This window comes from Anolis carolinensis, chromosome 3, assembly GCF_035594765.1.
Source record: "Anolis carolinensis isolate JA03-04 chromosome 3, rAnoCar3.1.pri, whole genome shotgun sequence".
In the NCBI taxonomy this organism is placed as follows: Eukaryota; Metazoa; Chordata; class Lepidosauria; order Squamata; family Dactyloidae; genus Anolis; species Anolis carolinensis.
The window spans coordinates 245,555,693-245,576,726 of record NC_085843.1 but is presented as its reverse complement, the minus strand read 5'-3'; the positions used below and the strand labels follow the sequence as shown (position 1 = coordinate 245,576,726).

The window sequence follows — 21,034 nt, the reverse complement described above, 5'->3', positions numbered from 1 at the left end:
GGTCTATAAAACAATCAAGTAATGCCATCACAAGACTTCACCTGAAGTAAGAGAGAGGCATCCTGTACAACAATAATAATAACAACAACAACAACAACAATAATAACAACAACAACAACTTTATTTTTGTACCCCGTCTCCATCTCCCCAAGAGGACTCGGAGTGGCTTATATGGGGACGAGCCTGGTCAACATCATAGAATATAGGTAAAGGTAAAGGTTTTCCCCTGACGTTAAGTCCAGTCGTGACCGACTCTGGGGGTTGGTGCTCATCTCCATTTCTAAGCCGAAGAGCCAGTGTTGTCCGTAGACAACTCCAAGGTCATGTGACTGGCATGACTGCATGGAGCGCCGTTACCTTCTTGCCGGAGTGGTACCTATTGATCTACTCACATTTGCATGTTTTCGAACTGCTAGGTTGGCAGGAGCTGGGGCTACCAGCGGGCGCTCATTCTGCTCCCGGGATTTGAACCTGGGACCTTTCGGTCTGCATGTTCAGCAGCTCAGTGCTTTAACACACTGTGCCACCACCAGGGGCTCATCATAGAATATAATCACATTAAAATACATACACAGTATCATAAAACAGAATAAAACAACAACAATGATAACAACATAACATTTGTAATAGAATGAAAACAATCTAGAACCAACAACCAATGAGCCTGTAATAAAGTCCATTTCTAGGCATGGATGGGCGTGCTGGTGCAACTCACTTTGAAAACAGGACTAATGGATAAAGTGCATAAGTCCGATGAGTAGGGGTGAGCAATGTAAGATGGGGAAAAATATATTTGGGTAGAGGACAATAGTAAAGTGCAAGGACAAGCAGAACCCTAGCTACCATAGAATCATAGAATAGTAGAGTTGGAAGAGACCTCAAGGGCCATCCAGTCCAACCCCCTGCCAAGAAGCAGGAAATCGCGTTCAAAGCACCCCCGACAGATGGCCATCCAGCCTCTGCTTAAAAGCTTCCAAAGAAGGAGCCTCCACCACAGTCTGGGGGAGAGAGTTCCACTGCCGAACAGCCCTCACAGTGAGGAAGTTCTTCCTGATGTTCAGGTGGAATCTCCTTTCCTGTAGTTTGAAGCCGTTGTTCCACGTCCTAGTCTGCAGGGCAGCAGAAGTCTGGGAGCAATGAAACCAACATAACCAAGAACTTTTCAGGCAATTGACCATGCAGTGAGTTGATATTATAATACATTCATTGTGGTCTGATTTGCCCACAAACATGTATTGAGAAGAAGAGCTTTTGGCTTCTACTTTTTCAGCAACAGGTCTAGAGGAGAAACCAGAGCTCCCAGAGTTGCCTCCCTGCTGATCTTTCTCCCTCTCCAGACAGAAGGTGGCAAAAGCGATGGTCGCCGCCTCTCCTGGGAGAGCTGTTGAGGTGCAGGCATGCTCAGTAGCTGTGCCTCCTCCTCCTCCTCCTCCTCCTCCTCCTCAGCAACAGTGCCTACCCTACTAAGAGGCTGTTTGCAACAGGAGCAGAAAGCCATCTTTGCTAGCAGCTGAGAGGGCGAGCGAGGAAGCCGAGGCTGAGATTATTCCTGACCAAGAAGCAATGTAAGAGCTCGCAGATTTTGATTTCCAATAGCCAGGGTGGGAAGGGGAGGCGGGCTGGGAGAGTGCCCGTGGGCAGCGGCGGGGATTTGGGAGCGAGGGCGCGGTTGTTTGTCACGGCGCCAAGCGGGAGCTGTCCAACTGTTGTGGTGCTGAAGAACTCGGAGCGCTCTCGCTTCCCCACCGGGAGGGCTCTTCTCTCTCTCGCTCTCTACTCCTCCAAGCAGCTACAGGGTGGGGGAGCTTGAGATCCCCTTATGGGAGTTTAGGAAGGGTTGAGTGGGTAGGACCAGGTCGGGGTGAAGAGGCTGAAATATTTAGTCCTTGTGCTTTTATTGAGTAAAACCAAGGTAACAACCTGGGAAGTTCAGACAGCTGTTTCAGAATCACCAAAAGTTGCCATTTAAGCTTTCCTGCCGTTGGGTTGTTTACCTGAGGGTTGCCGGTTCGAATCCAACCTGGGGAGAGCACAGACAAGCTCCCTCTGTCAGCTCCAGCACCTTGCAGGGGAATGAGAGAAGCCTCCCACAAGGATGGTAAAAACATCAAAAACATCTGGGTGTCCCCTGGGTGACATCCTTGCAGACGGCTAATTCTCTCACACCAGAAGCGACTTGCAGTTTCTTAAGGCCCATCTGATATGAAAAAAAGCTTTCCTGCCCTGGTGTTTCCTTCTTTCCTTCCTTCCTTCTTTTCTTTTCTTTTCTTTTCTTTTCTTTTCTTTTCTTTCTTTCTTTCTTTCTTTTTTCAATAGTTCTTTCCAGACAATGGTAGAACAGTGTTGCTCTAGAACAACAGGACCTCAATTTCTGAGGCACAGTTTAATTAAGGCTATAATTGAAACAGCATTAAATTAAACATAGGGGCTTCATTGATTTGCCTGTAGGATCTTGAATGTCTTTTGCTGAGAGTTTAATAACAGATCATTTTGTGTTTATATGTTGCAAACACTCAGGGTGCATCTACACCAGGCATGAGCAAACTTTGGCCCTCTAGGCGTTTTAGACTTTGATTCCCACAATTCCTAACAGACTCAGGTCCCTTCCCCGCTTAGGTGGCTGAGGGAGGAAAGAAAAGGGCCTGAGACTGTTAGGAATTGTGGGAGTTGTGGGAGTTAAAACACCTAGAAGGCCCAAGTTTGCCCATGCCTGGTCTACACTGTAGATTTGATGTCACTTTAACTGCCATGGGTCAATGCTATGGAATCATGAAGGTTGTAGTTTATAGGGTCTTTAGCTTTCTCGGCCAAATAGTGCTGGTGCCTCGCCAAACAACACTCAGGATTCCATCACATTGAGCCATGGCTGTTATAGTGGTGTTAAACTACATCAGTTCTACAGTGTAGATTAATCTCAGTATTGAAAAACACTGATTTTGATTGAAATACTGGTTCATTATATGTTATAACTTGAAATCCAGCAACAGGTTAATTCAACGGCTTCATTTCAGCCTTGTGTAAGACGAGTCACCCAGAGTTAGTTGTGTGGGGGAATTTCTCACCTTGTTGGTTTAAAGCTTTAATCTGGCAGCAAGAAGGAGCAAGCAACTGACAATTCTGCCAACAGCAACCTACACAGATCTCTTCTTTCAAGGGAGAGCCACAATTTAGTGAAAAAGCATATATATTCAATATGTAAAAACCTGGGTTCAGTCCTTGTTGCTTTTAGGAAATCTGATACTGAGGCAAAGATCCTTTCTTGGGAACTGTCATAGTTTGGAGTAGTGAGAGACTAGATCTAGCATGGGCAAACTTTGGCCCTTCAGGTCTTCAACTCCCACAATTCCTAACAGCCTGTAAACTGGCTGGAATTTCTGGGAGTTGGTCCAAAACACTTGGAAGCCGAAGTTTGCCCATGGTTGGACTAAATGAATTATTGGCCTTAAGAAGCATATAGAAAACTCTTTGCATTTGATGATGCCAATAGGAACTTTTCAGCCTTATGGAAAATTGAAATTAAAACCTACACAAAAGTCAAATATAATGATGCATAGCCTAGTGGTGAGAGAAAGTATCTTTTGGTCCCTGACTCTCAGAGTTTCTCTATTAAAAGAGAGGGCCAGGAGAGTTACTAATGTAAGTCAGTGATTCCTAGCTGTGGATCCTAAGAGGTTGTTGGAACCCAGTTCCCAGAAGCTTTAACCAGTATGACTAGTGGTCACAGATTCTGGAAGCTGTAATCTAACACCAGGGGCACAACATTAGGGGATGGTTGTCATTAAAAAAAGTCATGCCATAAAAGCAACCTTTTGCAGCCTAGTTCCACAACATGTTGTGATCTTGAAAATGTATAGGTAAAAGTTTTCCCCTGACATTAAGTCTAGTTGTGTCTAACTCTGGGGGTTGGTGCTCATCTCCATTTCTAACCAAAGAGCCAGCATTGTCCGTAGACACCTTCAAGGTCATGTGGCTGGCATGATTGCATAGAGTGCCATTACCTTCCCACTGGAGAGGTACCTATTGATATATTCACATTTACATGCTAGATTGGCAGAAGCTGGGGCTAACAGCAGGAGCTCACCCACTCTCTGGATTCAAACAGCCGACCTTTCAGTCGGCAAGTTCAGCAGCTCAGCAGTTTAATCCATTGTGTGCTACCAGGGACTCCAGAAAGTGTATACTCCATTTTATTGTTTAATTTATTAATCAATTTATGTTGTATCTCGGCTCCACAAGATGGAATTCAGTGAGACTTTCAGTAATTTAAAGAATGTCAAGCTAAAATACTAAGCAATTTACAAAAGTTTAAAAAGGATTAAATTGCAATATTATTTAAAAGTGTGGTTAAAATATTTAAAACATAATTACTAATTATGGCAATTACCAGTTCCAGTATTTAAGTATCTTTTTACTTGGCCTATGTAACTCTACTTCACAGATGTTGCTGGACTGGAACTCCCAGCAATCCTCACCATCACCTACAGCTGGCCACAGCTGATGGGAGTTGCCGTCCAGCAACATCTGAAGGATCATACTTCACCCACCCCCAAATTATGCACTTGGCACATTCCAGAATTATGGAATTAACATGAACGAGGGTTTTTCTTCCCAAGGATCACCAGTAGCAATAGATTTAAGGTCCATATGCCAATGGCATATGATGGCTTTGGAACTTGGGCAAACAGTGTGTAGGATCACAGTTGGTGGTTCCTCTTTATTTATACACAAATACAAACACAGATTTCCTCAATCCAAACACATATATAGATATCTCTTCCTTGCCCACTCTACTCTAATACATATTTGGATACATACAGGCACCCAATAGCCTCCTCAGGCAAAAAGCGTGCAGCTGGAGCCAGACAAAGGAACAACATTTAAATGAGGAGGATGGCAGGTAGGGGTATATATTGCAGAAGAGGGTGCATAAAGACAATAATCCCCATAAGGTATCTCTTTCAATAGCCCAATGGATAGGTGACCAGTAGGCTACAAGGGGAGCAGCAAGATTGTGGTGACACTTGTGTCACAACTGTGGTCCATATGTATACTGCAGGCTGAGGGTTACACATAGGCCTTCTAGGTCAAATTACTATAATATGGTTACATTATCTCATTCCTACCTACTAGCATGTTGCATATGGATCCAGCTCCTGTCTATTTCTCACCAAGAAACACAAGGCAAGGCAAGTTGTTGGAGAGCCCACATCTTGGACCATATAGAAATGAGATAACCTATGTGTCATTTATTTATATAATCTATCAATTACAGTATTTATACCCTACCCTTCTCACCTCAAAGGGTACTCAGAGCAGCTTACAGAACACATATACAGCAAACATTCAATGCTGATTATAGAATTAACAAGGACTGACAACACAGACAGATGTAAAGGCAATTTTTCCCATCTTATTTCTGTCATTTTGGAGGCTGTGCTCGACCCCGGCCATGGGGGGGGGGGGGGCTGCTGTTGCTCCATTTTCCATGCTTATGAGCTTCTTCCCAATCGATGTCCTTAAGGGCACCTTTATTATCTCCCTGCTAAAAGTGGTACCTATTTATCTACCTGAATTTCTGCTTTCGACTTGCTAGGTGGACAGGTGAGCTGGGGCTAATGGCGGGTGCTCACCCCGACCCAGGCTTGAACTGCCAACCTTTTGATCAGCAGGATTTTTCTTCAGCATAGCAGTTTAGCCCACTGTGCTGAGCCCAATAATTGGGTGGTGTATTTTGTGGTCAAAAGGATTTTTTACTTTGGGACTTTGGTAAGGCCTCTAGTGCAGACTGGAAGAATCATAGGTTCTTTATTGGCGTATAAGCAATGCACAAGTCAAGTCTTCAAATGGTTTGCACAAATCCCAGGAGGAATGGCCCTCTCATCTGATGAGTACTGCAAACAGCTCCTTCATAGACATCCTGTTCAGCTATTGCCAGTGCTAACCAGCTAGGTAAGCAGATGAAGAGGTGATCTGATGTGAGTATACTTATGTGTGTAAGTTTCTGATGCACACGACATGGTGTAGGAGGGTGAAGCTGAGCAGAGCCAGTAAATTGCTCAGAACCCACTAGTTTTTGTGGCCTGTGAGACCTGAAACATTTCCCACTCCTAATCAAGTACCCAAGCAGGAATTTGAATCTCCTTTAGAAACAAATCACCACCAATTCCAAGTTTCTCCTGTACTCACATGAATGCCAACCAACTTTAGCTAATAATTTCAGAGACTGTAGCCCAGCTTGGGAGGTTTTCTGTGTCTTAATCTTCACAGGAGAAGACCAGCATTTGCCACACCTTTTATGATGGCCCTATCTACATAGGCCAAATAAGATAGTGCAGGAGTGAATGGACTCTATTGTGTCTTCATGATGGACAGGGCCCATTCACACTAAAAAAGAGAAGATAGTTTAATGTGACCATGTTCTACATAAAAAACATATGCGGTATACTTGATGGCTGACTATACTGAATTGATACAGTGTTGATATGGAGTCCCACACTCCAAATCAGCATTACTATTTGGGGGCCCTTTGGCTCTGTTTTAAATGTAAATGTGTATAGTAATGTTTTAAGGATAATCTTGCTTATTTCTAACTTATAGATAATCTCCTGAACATCATATATATCCAGAACAGATTTGGCGCTAGTGGGGACCCAATAAAGGCAACAAAAATATCTGGTAGCCACATATGGTCTTCCAACTATACATTCCTGTTTGGAGAGTCCCATATCCCTCTATCCAGTGTTGGGTGAGAATACTCATCATAGGTAATACCCTTGAGATAATTTTACCAGATCACAGGCAGTTTTTCCCATCTTATTTCCGGCATCTTGGAGGCTGTGCTTGACTCTGGCCACGGAGGGTGCTGTTGCTCCATCTTCCATACCGAGGAGCTTCCTCCTGATTGATGTCCTTAAGGATACCTTTATTACATCTCTGCTAAAAGCAGTACCTGTTTATTTATTCACATTTCTGCTTTCAACCTGCTAGGTGGGCAGGTAAGCTGGGTATGTTAAGCATGCAAAAAGAAAGTTGAAAGGAGACATGATCACCATGTTTCAATATTTGAAAATCTGTCATAAGGAAGAGGGAGCAAACTTGTTTTCTGGTGCCCTGAAGACTAGGACTCAGAGCAGTGGGTTCAGATTACAGGAAAGGAGATTCGAATTCAACATTAAGAAGAACTCCCTGACTGTAAGGCAAAGGAACTCTCTGCCTCGTAGTGTAGTGGAAGCTCCTTCTTTAGAAGCTTTTAAACAGAAACTAGATGGCCATCTGTCAGGGATACTTTGATTGTGCTTTTCCTTCATGACAGTGGACTGGACAAGATAGCCCATGTGGTCTCTTCCAACTCTATGATTTTATGAAAAGATTTTCTACCTGAATAAATGTCTTCTCAGATATTCCACCTTAATTTTAAAAATTATACCAAGTGTATTTTGCTCCTCACTTCCAGTTCCTCCACAAGACTCAGACATTCTTATCTGCTGTACAGTAATGCTTTTATATATAGAAATATATTTGGTAGCAAATCCATCTACAGGTATATCTAAACTTTAGAAATAATGCAGTTTGACATGGTGTTTAATTCAGTTTAACTGCTGTGACTCAATACTATGGAATGCTGGGACCTGGAATTTGGTGACATAACAGCTCTCTCTGGCAGAGAGGGCTAAAAAGGAGTTCCCATGATTCCACAGCATTGAACCAAGGAAGTTAAAGTAGTTTCAAACTACATTAATTCTACAATGTAGGTGCACCTTACTTCTTCCTATTGCCTCATCAAAAGCTTGCGCTACCAAAATTGATACTTTCCCCAAAAGTATTCCACAATAACCCTTAAAATGCTTTTAAAGCTTCTTCAGTGGTTTCTGTATCCTCATGTCACAAGAAATCTCCTTTCCAATACTCCATCCCCAAGGTTAAAGTGCCTAATTTCCACTTATTTTTCCTACATTTTTTCAATTGTTAAATCTTATTTTTAGTGCTGACTAAAATACACCTACTGAAACAATTAGATTTAAACATATGTCAACTCATTGGCCAACAGTTGACTTAATGAGTCCACTCTATGTTGTGCCTAATCAAATTTCAAACTTTGTATTAAAATTGTTCAAATTGCATGCTTTAAAAAACTGAGTGTGAAGTACTTCTTATTGTCCAACATCTTCTAAGTAATGCAAGATCCAAAAGGTCAGTTTAAAAGGATTTTTCCATGAGTCACTGAACAAAGTACTCTTAACTGTAACTATCTTTTCTAAACACTTCTTGGTTTGCTATAGTCCCTTTTACCTTTCCAGCAGATATTAACTTGCCCTGGAGTTCATGCTATTGATGCTGTTGCCTAGTTTTGTGCATGAAAGCAGGCAGGATGACGTCAAATACATTTATTTGTATGAGCTGTTCTTTGGTGATTAATACAACTGTTTCCTGCTTGCAGTGTTATATAATCTGTTCTAGTAAGGCCTGGTCTTTCAGCTATATTTATCTTTTGTTGTCTGCTTTTCAATGTTGCCATATTTATTGAACATATACGCACACACATTTATACCTTTCTTGTGACTGCCCTTGTTGTTGGGCTTACAATGAAGGTTAGTTTTCTGTCCAACCATGCACTTGCCCACCTCTCTGTCATAATGCATTGGCTACTTTTTATATGATGACATATTTTTGATCTTTTTTTCTTATACTACAAAGGCAGTATGGTACAGTGGCTTGGGCATTGGACTAGTATTCTGGAAGAACAGAGTTCAAATTCCCACCCAGTTATGAAAATCCACTGGGTGGCCTTGGACAAGTCATGCTCTCTCAACCTCAAAGAAAGTTAATTGCAAACCTCCTGTGAATAGCATTTTGCCAAACAAATTCTGTAGTAGATTTGCCATAAGTTGCAGTCAATTTGAAGGCATACAATGACGACAACAATTTCCATACCATACATTCTTTTAATTGTAGGTAATCAATATCTACAATAAGAACAGACCACGGAACAACAGACTGGTTCAAGATTGAGAAATGATTATGGCAGGGCAGTATACTCTCATCCTGCTTATTCAACTGGTATGTAGAACACATCATGTGACATGCGGGGCTTGATGAATCCAAGACTGGAGTTAAAATTGCTGGAAGAAACATTAACAACCTTAGATATGCTGATGATACCACTTTGAAGGCTGAAAATAAGGAGGAGCTGAGGAGCCTTATCACCAAGGTGAAAGAAGAAAGTGCAAACGCTGGGTTGCAGTTAAACATTAAAAAAAACCAGATTATAACAACCAGACTGATTAATAACTGGCAAATAGAGGGGGGAAACGTGGAGGCAGTGACAGATCTATATTTTTAGGCATGAAAATTGCTGCAGATGCAGACTGCAGCCAGGAAATCAGAAGACGTTTACATCTTGGGAGGAGAACAATGGCCAATCTCAATAAAATAGTGAAGAATCGAGACATCAAACTGGCAACAAAGATCCGCATAGTTAAAGCAACGGTATTCCCCACCGTAACCTATGGATGTGAGAGCTGGACCATAAGGAAAACTGAGCAAAGAAAGATAGACACATTTGAACTGTGATGTCGGAGGAAAATTCTGAGAGTGCCTTGGACCAGTCAGATCCAACCAGCCCATACTCAAGGAAATAATGCCCGGCTGCTCACTGGAGAGAAGGATATTAGAGACAAAGATGAAATACTTTGGCCACATAATGAGAATACAGGAAAGTTTGGAGAAGATAATAATGCTGGGGAAAATGGAAGGAAAAAAGAAGAGGACCAACCAAGGGCAAGATGGATGGATGGTATCCTTGAAGTGATTGGATTGACCTTGAAGGAGCTGGGAGTGGTGACAGCTGGCAAGGAGCTCTGGCGTGGGCTGGTCCATGAGGTCACAAAGAGTCGGAAGTGACTGAACGAATAAACAACAAATATCTTGGTATGCATACAAGAAATGATTTAACACAAGCAAATTTGACAGATCCCATCTCACATGTTTTCCCCTGTTTTCTCCCATTTCCACACCAATTATGAGCTCAGAAAACAATTTCTCCCCGTCTCCTGTCCCGCTCATTTAACACTTCTAAAACAGTCCCTTGACTAAGCATTATGGATAACAGGTGGAAGTTTGTCTGCGTCATTTGATGGGCTCCATGATACTTAATTAGGGAAGTGTTTCAGAAGTCTCTGCTGCAGATATCAACGGTGGTTACACAGATAATCCCAAACTTGCTCTAGCAGTGGATTGCATCCACACAGTTGAGACCACATCATCCTCACTGAAATGCCACGTTTCATGTTGCCATCAGCACTATCTGGACCCTTCCAGACAGGCCCTATCTCCCAGGATCTGATCCCAGGTTTTTTGCTTTAAACTGGATTACATGAGTCTGCACTGCCAGATAATATGGGATAAACAGAAAACCTGGGTTCAGATCCTGGGATATAGGGACTGTCTGGAAGGGCCCTCAGCTGGCCACAGAGCTCCTCCTTCTGTTGATGTCAGAAAGTGGCATTCACAATGGCCGAGGGGCTCATACAGAACTCTGCAACTGGCTGGGAGTCGCAATGACATTGACACAGGAGGAAGGTGATGGCAGCACTGTCCCATGAGGACAGTGGACTGGTCCAGCTGTCCACATTGCCCCAAAGCCTTGGGATATTCCAGAATTTCAAGCAAAGTCTGAAACATTCTGAAGTGGGGTGAAGCTGGATGAACATGATATAACCCATGATACTCACCAGAAGTCAAGGAACATCATGAAGACAAGCAGGAGTCAACTCAAAATGAGTTTGGGTTTTCATGTCTGTGCAGAGGAGCCCCTGGCTGCACAAAGTTAAAAGTGACCACGTGATGTATAAGATAAGAGAGATTGTATCCCACCTTCAGTAGGGGACACAGAAATCTGCATGTACTCTCTGATATTGTTAAGAGATGTACAACCCACGTAAGTGTGCCTTCAAGTCACCTGTTGATTTATGGCAACCCCAGCAATTTCATAGGATTTTTTTTTATCCAGAAATACTCAGAGTAGGTTTCGCTAGTTCCTTCCCATGAAATAAAGTCTACAGCACCTAGTATTTATTGGGAAGCTCTCATCAAAGTACTAACCAGGGTTCTTCCTACTTAGCTTCTAAGATCATACATCATCTGGTGCCATTAGAGTATTTAGACCCTTCTATAGCCAAATATATTCAAAAGTAATTTGTCGACATTTCAAGACAATCACATAGTTACTCCTATTTTTGAAATATTAAAGCAAGCCTAAACTTTCTCATTATTCAAAAATAACTGCAATTTAAAATCCAGAATATTACAAGATGTTTACCTATGGTATATGGCTTGTAGTATTCTGGCTCATGTAGGTAAGGAAATCACACATTCTGTAAATATTAATAATAATAATAATAATAATAATAATAATAATAATAATAATAATAATTTTTAATCTTTAATCCTAAAACAAGACCCAAAGCAGCTCACAACATTGTGTAAAAGACAATATAAAACAATGTACATATATAAAACACAACCTATAAAACAATTTTACAATCAGAGACAAGTATGCATATTTAAAAACATTCATCTAATACAATTATTGCAAGCTACTCAACAAGACAGATCATAAGATTATCATAAAGGTAATCACAACCACTTACAGTTACAGTGAGAATGGTATGAAAGCTATTGTTTATTGTCTTACAATCCCAATAATAGTTATGTCTTAGTTATTGGGAAGGGAAAGGAAATTAATGACTCGATAAATTCACTATTTGTGACTAGCTACTCCTAAATTCTGTTTACATAAGGAACCTGAACTCTAGACTACAGCTTCTTAAACTGTGGGTCTTGACCCTTAATGGTGGGCCCTTTGCTCCGTGTTGGGGCCCCAAAAATTTGGCAACATAAAATGTTTCTGATTGCCACCCATTTACACAAATCTGTTAGTAACAACAAGCAGTGTTTACAGTGGACTCTGCAGAAAATGCTTTAGTTATACTCCACAGAAAGGAAAATCATCCTGTTTAGCAAGCCTACAAATACTGATTTATTATTATCAGCAAATGTTTGATTTTTGTACCTATTTTATATACCATACATTAAAGTTTCTCAAACAGAAAGGAATCGCGAGCAGAAAAGGTTTAATAAGCCTTGCTCTAAACAATGTTATAGAAATCTTTGTTGCTGTTTTCTTGTCTTTGGAAATTTGAAGCAACAATAAGGGAAGTGATATATATTTCAAAAATAAAACAGCAACTTGTAGATATTATTATTATTAGAACCACAAACTAAGATTTGGAAGTTTGTGGATTCTTTATTTTTATGATAGTCTTTGACTGGTTTATTAAAAGAGCCTTTGAGTATATTTTATCTGTGTTCTTTGACTGGATGCCAATCTTCTAAATCAAAGGAAAGTTGAAAAGTCAAAGTCTATGTTATTTCCATTGATTGAGTGGGTTCAGCTAGCAATCAGATTCAGGCCTTAATGGGCTGAAACTATAGTTTGGAATAATTAGGACATTCCTAATTCCTTACACATATCTGCTAAATACCATGCAGTTTTACTCAGGAAAAGCTCCACTGATTTGATTGAAGCATACTCTTCCCATGTATACTTATGACTGTAGCACGGAAATGGTAAATCTTCAGTGTGAATAAAAGATGGCATCATCAAGAATATATGGAATTGAATGTTCCTGTTGGAGGTCCAGTTAATCAAACATGTCTGCTTCTAAAACAATCTATTCCATGGCCACTGAGCTTAGGAAAGTTACTTTGAGGCTTATTGAAATTTTATAACCCCAAAGGGCTTTTATTGCTGGGAGCCATGAAGTCTGCGAGCTGTAATCAAAAAGTATTACAGCTTCCATTCTCAAGCTTTGGTATGCTCATTCTTAATTTCCTTGTGGTCTTTTATTCTCTATTGTTGTGCAGCTTCAAGCCATTTTTGACTTATGCTGACTTCAAGGCAAACTTATCATGGGGTTTTCATTGGAATAGTCATTCATAAGGTGTTTGTCTTTGCTTTCTCTGTGGTTGAGAGTGTGTGACCTGTACAATGGCAAGTAACACTCCATGGCCAAAGATGATTTGAATTCTACTACTTATAGTACAATGCTCAAACCACTGCACGAGTTTTATATTCCTGCAGACCTTGGAAGTTTCCCCCAATGCCTTTGGTGCACAGGTATGCCGTTATGGCTAGATAAAGGCTGGCATTCATATCTGAATATTGGAAATAGAAAAAAAGTTGACAGTTCTTCATCACAGCCTTGCTTACTGGGGTGATATGCACCAAAGGGCAAATCTGACATCATCAGGTACTTCTTTCATTGTAAAACTTGTTAACAACCTCTTACAATCCAGAAAAAAAATAATCAGTAGCCCTTTGGGATTTGGGTAAGCCAGACATCAGCTGAAGATGCCAACGTCAGAGGACCATATTGGAAAATATTTTGGGTGTGTGGGAGATGGAACCTGACTCTGTGCGTCACACCAGTTCCTTGTCTCAATCACCGGTCTCACCAGCTCGAGTCATGCACCTAGAGCTGTGCTTGCCAGGGAATGAGTCACTGATTGAATATGACCTTCCATTACCGGAAACTGGCCTCCTCGCACTCAGCAGATAGATAACCTGTCAACTGTCTTCCACCTCGACACCTTGATCACAATGGCATCATCTCCAGGGATATGGTGGATTTCACAAATTTTTGACTACTGCAAATGTCCCAATTACAGCCCCAAAGCAATTTCCTGGAGTACTGTTACATGACAACATATCAATACAAATAACCATCATGTTGTTAGAGTTTCTTCCCAGAAAATAACAGTACAGACAGTCCCTGAGTTACAAACATCCAACTTACAAATGAGTCACAGTTAGGAATAGGCGTGAGACAACAGGAAGTGAAATAAATCTATCCCTCAGAAGGGAAATTCACTCTTGGAAGAGTCATCATGGGGAAAAGATGTCTTCACTGAAGCTTTCTCACCAATGCTTGTTTCTACAACAAGCCACATTTTTCAAAATCCAATTGTCACAAGGAGACAAACTGAGGTGAAATCTTCTGAAACAGGAGCACAGACAGCCAAACAAACACCACAGGCGTGTTAACCCTTCCATATGCTATCCAAAGTGTGTGTGTGTGTGTGTGTGTGCGTTTGAGAGAGGGAGGGAGGCGGGGCTGGAGTTACGCTTTAAAATGTGCCTGCAACTTAAGAACAAACCTACAGAACATGTTTATAACTTGGGGATAGATTCTCCCTCCTTCTTCCTTGCTTTTTATCCACCTGCAGTGAATGAGGAATTGACACCACTGGCTCAAAATTCACTGCTTATGTGGTGGTTCTAGCATTAGGCAGGCTGCAGTGTGTGTCGAAGGCAGCAGAGGATAAGGGACAGCAACGGCCACTTCTTGGCTATTGCCACCAGAATTCTCTCAGCATCAGAAGGCAAAGTTGTGTATGCTACACAACCTAGATAAGCCTGCTGCCTCATGGGCAGTAGAAGGCATTGTCTTGTCAACAGTACTAAGTAAGATTTAACAGTCAAGTCAGTCAAGGGAGTTTTGGTTTTACATGTTTTTTAGCTTTCTCTGCCAAAGACTGCTGGTGCATCACCAACCTACAAATCTCAGTATTCCATAGCTTTGGGCCATGGCAGTTAAAGTGGTGTCAGGCTACATTCATTCTAAAGTGTAGTACCAGTCTCCATTTCTGTACACTAAGGAACGAATACTTCACATCATAGAGAGGAGAGATAACCTGATTTGGTTCTTTGTCTTGCATAGGAATATGTCTCATCTATGCTGCTTATCGCCCTTCGTGTTATCAGATTTTGCTCAGTTCATATTTATTAAAATTGATTTGTGTTTTCTTCCTGATATTTTTAGGGTTTACTTCACAAGTGTGTTCTCTTTCCACCATACTTGGAAATGAAACTCTTGGTTCTCTTTCAATGATCATTCACAAACTAGCACATGCTAAGAGTATGTTCAGTGAGAAAAATTAGGTTTGCAACCTCATCAGACTTGCCACCAGAATCACTACGCATTGTGGCAAACCCGGCAGTGCCTTGTGTGGGCTGGGGGAACCCATCACTCCACATCACCTGGCTTCCTCCCTATCTCATCCCACAGGTGGGATCATCCACTGACCAGCTTCTACCTGTTGGCTCCTATTCAACATGGGAAGGCTCCTGTGTTGTGATAGTTTTATGACAGGGCCCCACTGGAAGTAATTTTACATCATGGGATGAGAGTTGTCAGGCTCCGTTATTTAACTATTGAGAAAATTGGCAGATGTCACCAAAAACTACCCCATGTGACAAACAGAAATCTTTCACCACTTGGGAGTGTACCTCTGCAAAAATGAATAAATGTATTGTCAGGTTTGGCCTTGTATTGGCAAGACATAATGCACAGTGCCAAAGATTCCTGGATTACATATTCCTAGGATGCTTATTACACCTTTTTACTCCTCCAACCCACCTTATCCCAACAAGGAGAGTAAGTCTATAGCTACACATAATTCTCTTCATACTATAATCAGATTCACCGACACATCCTGTCTTCTTCATCATTCCCTTGCCCCATCAACCTCTGCAAAGTTGATTTCTACATTAAAATATGAGTGGGGAATGCAATTTCCTTTTCCAAAATATATGTGAAATTGCTAACTCATGCATAAGAAAATGGAAGTGTTTGTGCAAGTTTAAGCATGAGCACGTGAATAGGGTGGATGAACAAAAATTTGGGTGGGGAGCACTCAGTACATTTACTTGAAGCCAACTGTTTGTGTGTGAGAATATATATACAGTAGAATCTCACTTATCCAACATGAACGAGCTGGCAGAATGTTGGATAAGCGAATATGTTGGATAATAAGGAGGGATTAAGGGAAAGCCTATTAAACATCAAATTAGGTTATGATTTTACAAATTAAGCACCAAAACATCATGTTATACAACAAATTTGACAGAAAAAGTAGTTCAATACGCAGTAATGCTATGTAGTAATTACTGTACTTACGAATTTAGCACCAAAATATTGAAAACATTGACTACAAAAATGCGTTGTACAGTCCAGAATGTTGGATAAGTGAGTGTTGGATAAGTGAGACTCTACTGTGTGTGTATGTGTGTGTGTGTATATATAGAGAGAGGGGGGGAGGGGGGGAAAGGAAAGGGGGAGAACAGCTTTACAAATGCTCTGGGCTAGGATATTAAGAAGTTGATAATTATCAGTGAAAAAATCACTACTCAGACTTGAGAAGATAGATGAGCAAATGATCTTCCTTCTGTGGAATTTCATACATCTTTAATTGGTCTTGTCTTCTGGAAGAATACATAGAGAACAAAGTTTAAGGCACAGGTATGGCTGAAAATGATTTCCATGTATTCATGTTTGTTTTAGACTTGTCAGGGATATACAAGGGTTAATGGCGTGAAGAATCCTTTCTTAAAAGAGACTATTTTAAGTTAAAATGTTTCCTTGTGCCACACAGAAAGGTGTGACCAATGATTTCTGGTGTAAATATATTCACTGCTTATATCAACACCTTTGCTTCACAGGGGCAGAATGTCTTGATGTCACAGTTTTTAATGACTGAGTCCTTCTATGTGAGCATGAAGAAGCAGTAGGAATTCTCTTGGCATCTGGCTCTGAACAATCTGAACTTGATTATTTTGAGCTTTGAATCACGATAAATATTTTTTAAGCAGAAAGGGTTTTTTCTTAAATATTTTCCTCAGTAAATTTTCAACTCTTGAAAGTTTTCCTTTATTCATTGTGTTTCACTACTTTTAGTTAGGAATGCAACTGGACAAAAGTTGGTTGGAATGTATTTCGATTAGTGCCTTTTAGAGCTGCACCATTTCCTTATTTCTTCTTGATCAGATAAAAGCCCAAAATGCATGTTATAATATGAAAGTGGGTGTTCAGTTCCTTAATGCTCTCTCCTTCCTCCTCCTCCTTGTCATTAGAATTTGAAAAGTTACTTTTGGTGACCTAAATACACTAGTCCCAACTACAATAGGTTACTTGGCTCAATTGCTGAATTCAAAGTCAACACTTACATGAATCCAATTGGTTAATTCAGTCTAACTTTACTTAGGATTAGCAGTTGATTTTAAATACTGAACTACAACTCAAGAATGCTTCCCACATAGAGGGCATGTGATTTGATTTATCTCTATATCCACATCTCAAAGTAGAAATCCAAATCCTCTTTTCTCTCATCGACTATTCTGGAAATCAACACATTTATCAGAGCTGATAACTTACAGGCAAAATAGGCATACATAAGATTCCACTTTCTACACCTCAACTGTTGCAACAATCTTGTTCTTCAGAGACAGAAATTAGGAAGTCACACTAAACACTGAATCACTCCTGCAATATATTACTCTTATATCTCTTTCCCAAGCATGTTTATATAGGCCCACCATGTAGACGTCAGTCACCATGTAGTTGCTCCTGGCTATTCCTACAACATTCAGGAACTTCTAGTCTTTATTGTAAAGTAAACCAGGATGATTCATTTTAGTACCATGTTAAAAGAGGTTTGGGAGATGTACTTCCAAAGGATTTTTGTCTAAATCAAGTTGAATTATTAACAAATATCTTCTTGTAGAGCTATTTTTCATCACAATAAGCCAAACAATTTACACTCTGCAGGCAAGGTTGATGCTATCACACCTTACTCTCCTGTTTTTAGCTGTGCAGCTTACGTGAGTCATATACAAGATGAGTAATTGTTTTTGCAGGTTTGTGATGTTTTTGATCTATGTTATATAGAGTTATTTAATATTTGTCCCAAATGGAGCAGCAAAAGACCTAGAATTAGCACATGCATATAGTAAGGTCCAGCTTTTTACATGGTCATATTAAATATATAGTTGAACTTTGATTATTTGCTTTAGTAATTTAATATTTGTTATCATTTTAATATTTGTTATGACCAAGCATTGAACTAGCAACCTCCAGATGTTTTTGGGTCATCAGCTTAGGGAGTCCAAGACAACATGGCCAATAGCAAGACATTCTGGGACATTTTGAGACTGCACAACTGGGGCAGGCTGCCCTATCAAGATGGCTCTTCATATTATATCATAATTCATATATAAAAGAGCTAATCTGGAACAAAGTGCTATCCTGGAACACCATTTAATAGTCAATGAAAATATTTCATGAAAACTTGAGCTCTGAGAACTATTTCCAAAAGTGACATATTTGTATGTTTATGATGATATTTCAGTTCTGAGAAGACCTGATGTGAGGAACATGTTCTGTTAACAGCACTGCCAAGCAAAAGGATAGAATATTAGTGAAATGCTAAAGGGACAGAATAAACACTTAGGCCTGGATCCATCTCTGTGCTAAGGTCTGGCCATCAGTGTGTTGGGAATGTTTCTGCAATATCTGAGGCCCTTCTCTGAAGCATTTCCCACACCTTCCAGAGCATGTTTGGAGGGTGAGAATGTCTTCTGCCTGTTCTGCTGATAAGGACAGTTCCTTCAGTGAAACAAGCCAGTTGAATTCTGATTTCAAGGAACACTTCAAAAATACTTCCATTAACAAATTGAATGTGATTTTTAAAGATATAACCGTGTCGCAAGGTCAATGTTGGGTGACCCAATATCCCATACCTATACCTGAGATTTATACTACCCAAAGGCAATCTATTTCTTTAAGTGATTGTTTTTGGTAATAGGAATTACATTATTGGCAATATAAATTGCAGATACTGGCGGGTGAGATGCTCAGCCTTGATTTGCACAGAACCCCACTCCATCCCTTCCAAAATCCCATTCTTTTAAGCTCAGCTGGAAACCAAGGAAACAGTTTGGGCCCAGAGATCAAATTTCAGTCTGGATGAGTCATGGTATTGCATCCTAGGAGTGATAGAAACCAAAAACCCAGGACTGGTCCATAACAAATTGGGTGAGGCTGTTTTGAAAAAAATCTAGCAAAAATAGTTCAATTCACACACGTCTATTCAGAAGCATGGGGCCTCTGGTGGCACAATGTGTTAAAGAGCTGAGCTACTGAACTTGCAGACCAAAAGGTCCCAGATTCAAATCCCGGGAGCGGAGTGAGCGCCTGCTGTTAGCCCCAGCTCCTGCCAACCTAGCAGTTCAAATATATGCAAATGTGAGTAGATCAATAGGTACCGCTCCGGTGGGAAGGTAACGGTGCTCCATGCAGTCATACCGGCCACATGACCTAGGAGTTGTCTACAGACAACACTGGCTCTTCAGCTTAGAAACGGAGATGAGCACCAACCCCCAGGTCAGGGGAAACCTTTACCTTTTATTCAGAAGCAAGCTCCCTACCGTACAAACCACAATGCAATTCTATCTGCAAAGCACATGGAATTGGTTTGCAGATGGTAGATCTGTACAGCAACACTCAAATCTTTTGATAGCCTTTCCTAACACCAGAAACACTTGAGGTTGACTGAGAGTCCCCCTTTCAAGTGCCTCATCGAAGCAGAGGTTCTTCATCCCTGATTTACAAGTACAACTGTATGGGTTGCCAGGACCTTTCTATGGCCTGAAAACTCAGCATTGAAACCCGAGATCTGGGGATGAGCCTTGTGATGGGTCCTAATGAAGGGGGAAGTCCTGGTAATGTCACTAGGCATTCTACATTAGGCGTCAATCACATTTGCACAGAGTATGCATTCAAATACAATCCACCAAGTCTGACAAATAATGAAAAATATATAAACACACACATACTTTTCAAGACAGTATTTTTGCTTTGAGATTTCTCCTCTTCTGGACTAGAGAAGAAGGTCCAGTAATAATTAGCTACGTTTTTCAAATAACTCTTGGGGGAGTCTGCCTCAGGTTGCTGCTTTTGTGCATAAAAGGGAGGAACTAAATTAAACCACGGGGGTCGTGTAGTGTACCTTTTCCTGTCTTCGACAGGTGAAAAAGTAATCTTAGTTGAATGATTTTAAGCTGGAAAGTGATCTGAGATAAAAGATTCAAGCAACATATTTCCCTTCTGAAAATGTGTCAGATGAAAAATCTGAAGGAATTAATCACTGAACTTTATGTTCTACATATGAGGTCAAGACAAATGTCTCTTTACTTTTTAATGATGTAATTATCAGTTTCCAGTGGCACAATACTGGGATTCAACACCTTCTTAATCCTTGAACATTTAATCCCAAAGACTTTTCCAAAACTGCTATTTTTTAATTACTGGAATGTGGAAGCTGCTGACTGAATATGATATTCTTTAAATTTCTTCAATATTTTTCACATGTCCTTTCTCATATATTCCTACCAGATTCACTAACTAGCTTAGTGTTGATTTAAAACACGTAATGTCATTAATGTGAATGGGCTCAAGAGAACTTACAGGTCCTTGGTTGGATCCAGACTTGGATGTACTTAGAGCAATTTCACAGATATCAATGGGACTAGTATTCCCATTGATTTCAATGGTGGTTAAATGTTGGGGTTTTCTTTTTCCATCAGAGAAATTTAATCCACATGTTATACATTTCTTGATATATTTTGTCTGATTTTGAGACAAAAACCCCAATTTGATAAAGACTGTGAGAAGACTTAAGATTTGTATGACCTTATTGAAATTGAGTAAAATTGATTTATATGAATTTTTTAAACTGGGGCACATAAGTGTCTGCATTTCGTGGGTAAAAGACACAGAATGCAAAGAAAATACTTCTGGCTTGTGGAATCTAGTTGTTTTTTTTAGTAGATCCCCAAGATTCACCAGCCAGGACTTGGTCCAAAAAGCGCAAGCTTAGAATTTAAAATTCTTGAGTTCCAGAAATTCCCTCTATTTCTCAGAATACCATGCACACACAGTCCTTCTACAAAGCCAGGGACTAATTTTGTTGCTGTTATTATTACACAATTTGGAATCAGAAATACTTACAAAGCTTCAGCAAATCACCCAGAGATTTACTTCCAATAGATCCAGACATATCTTCTGGCAATCCCTGCACCATGCCTTCAGCTGTTAGTGGCAAATTTCTATAGAAATTGCTAAATGTCTTTACAATA

General features: G+C 40.4%; 1 protein-coding gene across 1 annotated transcript in view; it reads left to right on the top strand.

Annotated features, from left to right (window-relative positions):
* The first annotated feature begins 1,412 nt into the window (after nt 1-1,412).
* LOC100556505 (vesicle-associated membrane protein 1) overlaps nt 1,413-21,034 on the top strand; it is a 37,365-nt gene continuing 17,743 nt past the window's right edge. The window contains exon 1 of the mRNA XM_062976545.1: nt 1,413-1,565. Within this exon, the coding sequence (XP_062832615.1) occupies nt 1,564-1,565 (2 nt within the window). The 5' untranslated portion in view covers nt 1,413-1,563. The remainder of the gene's footprint in view (nt 1,566-21,034) is intronic.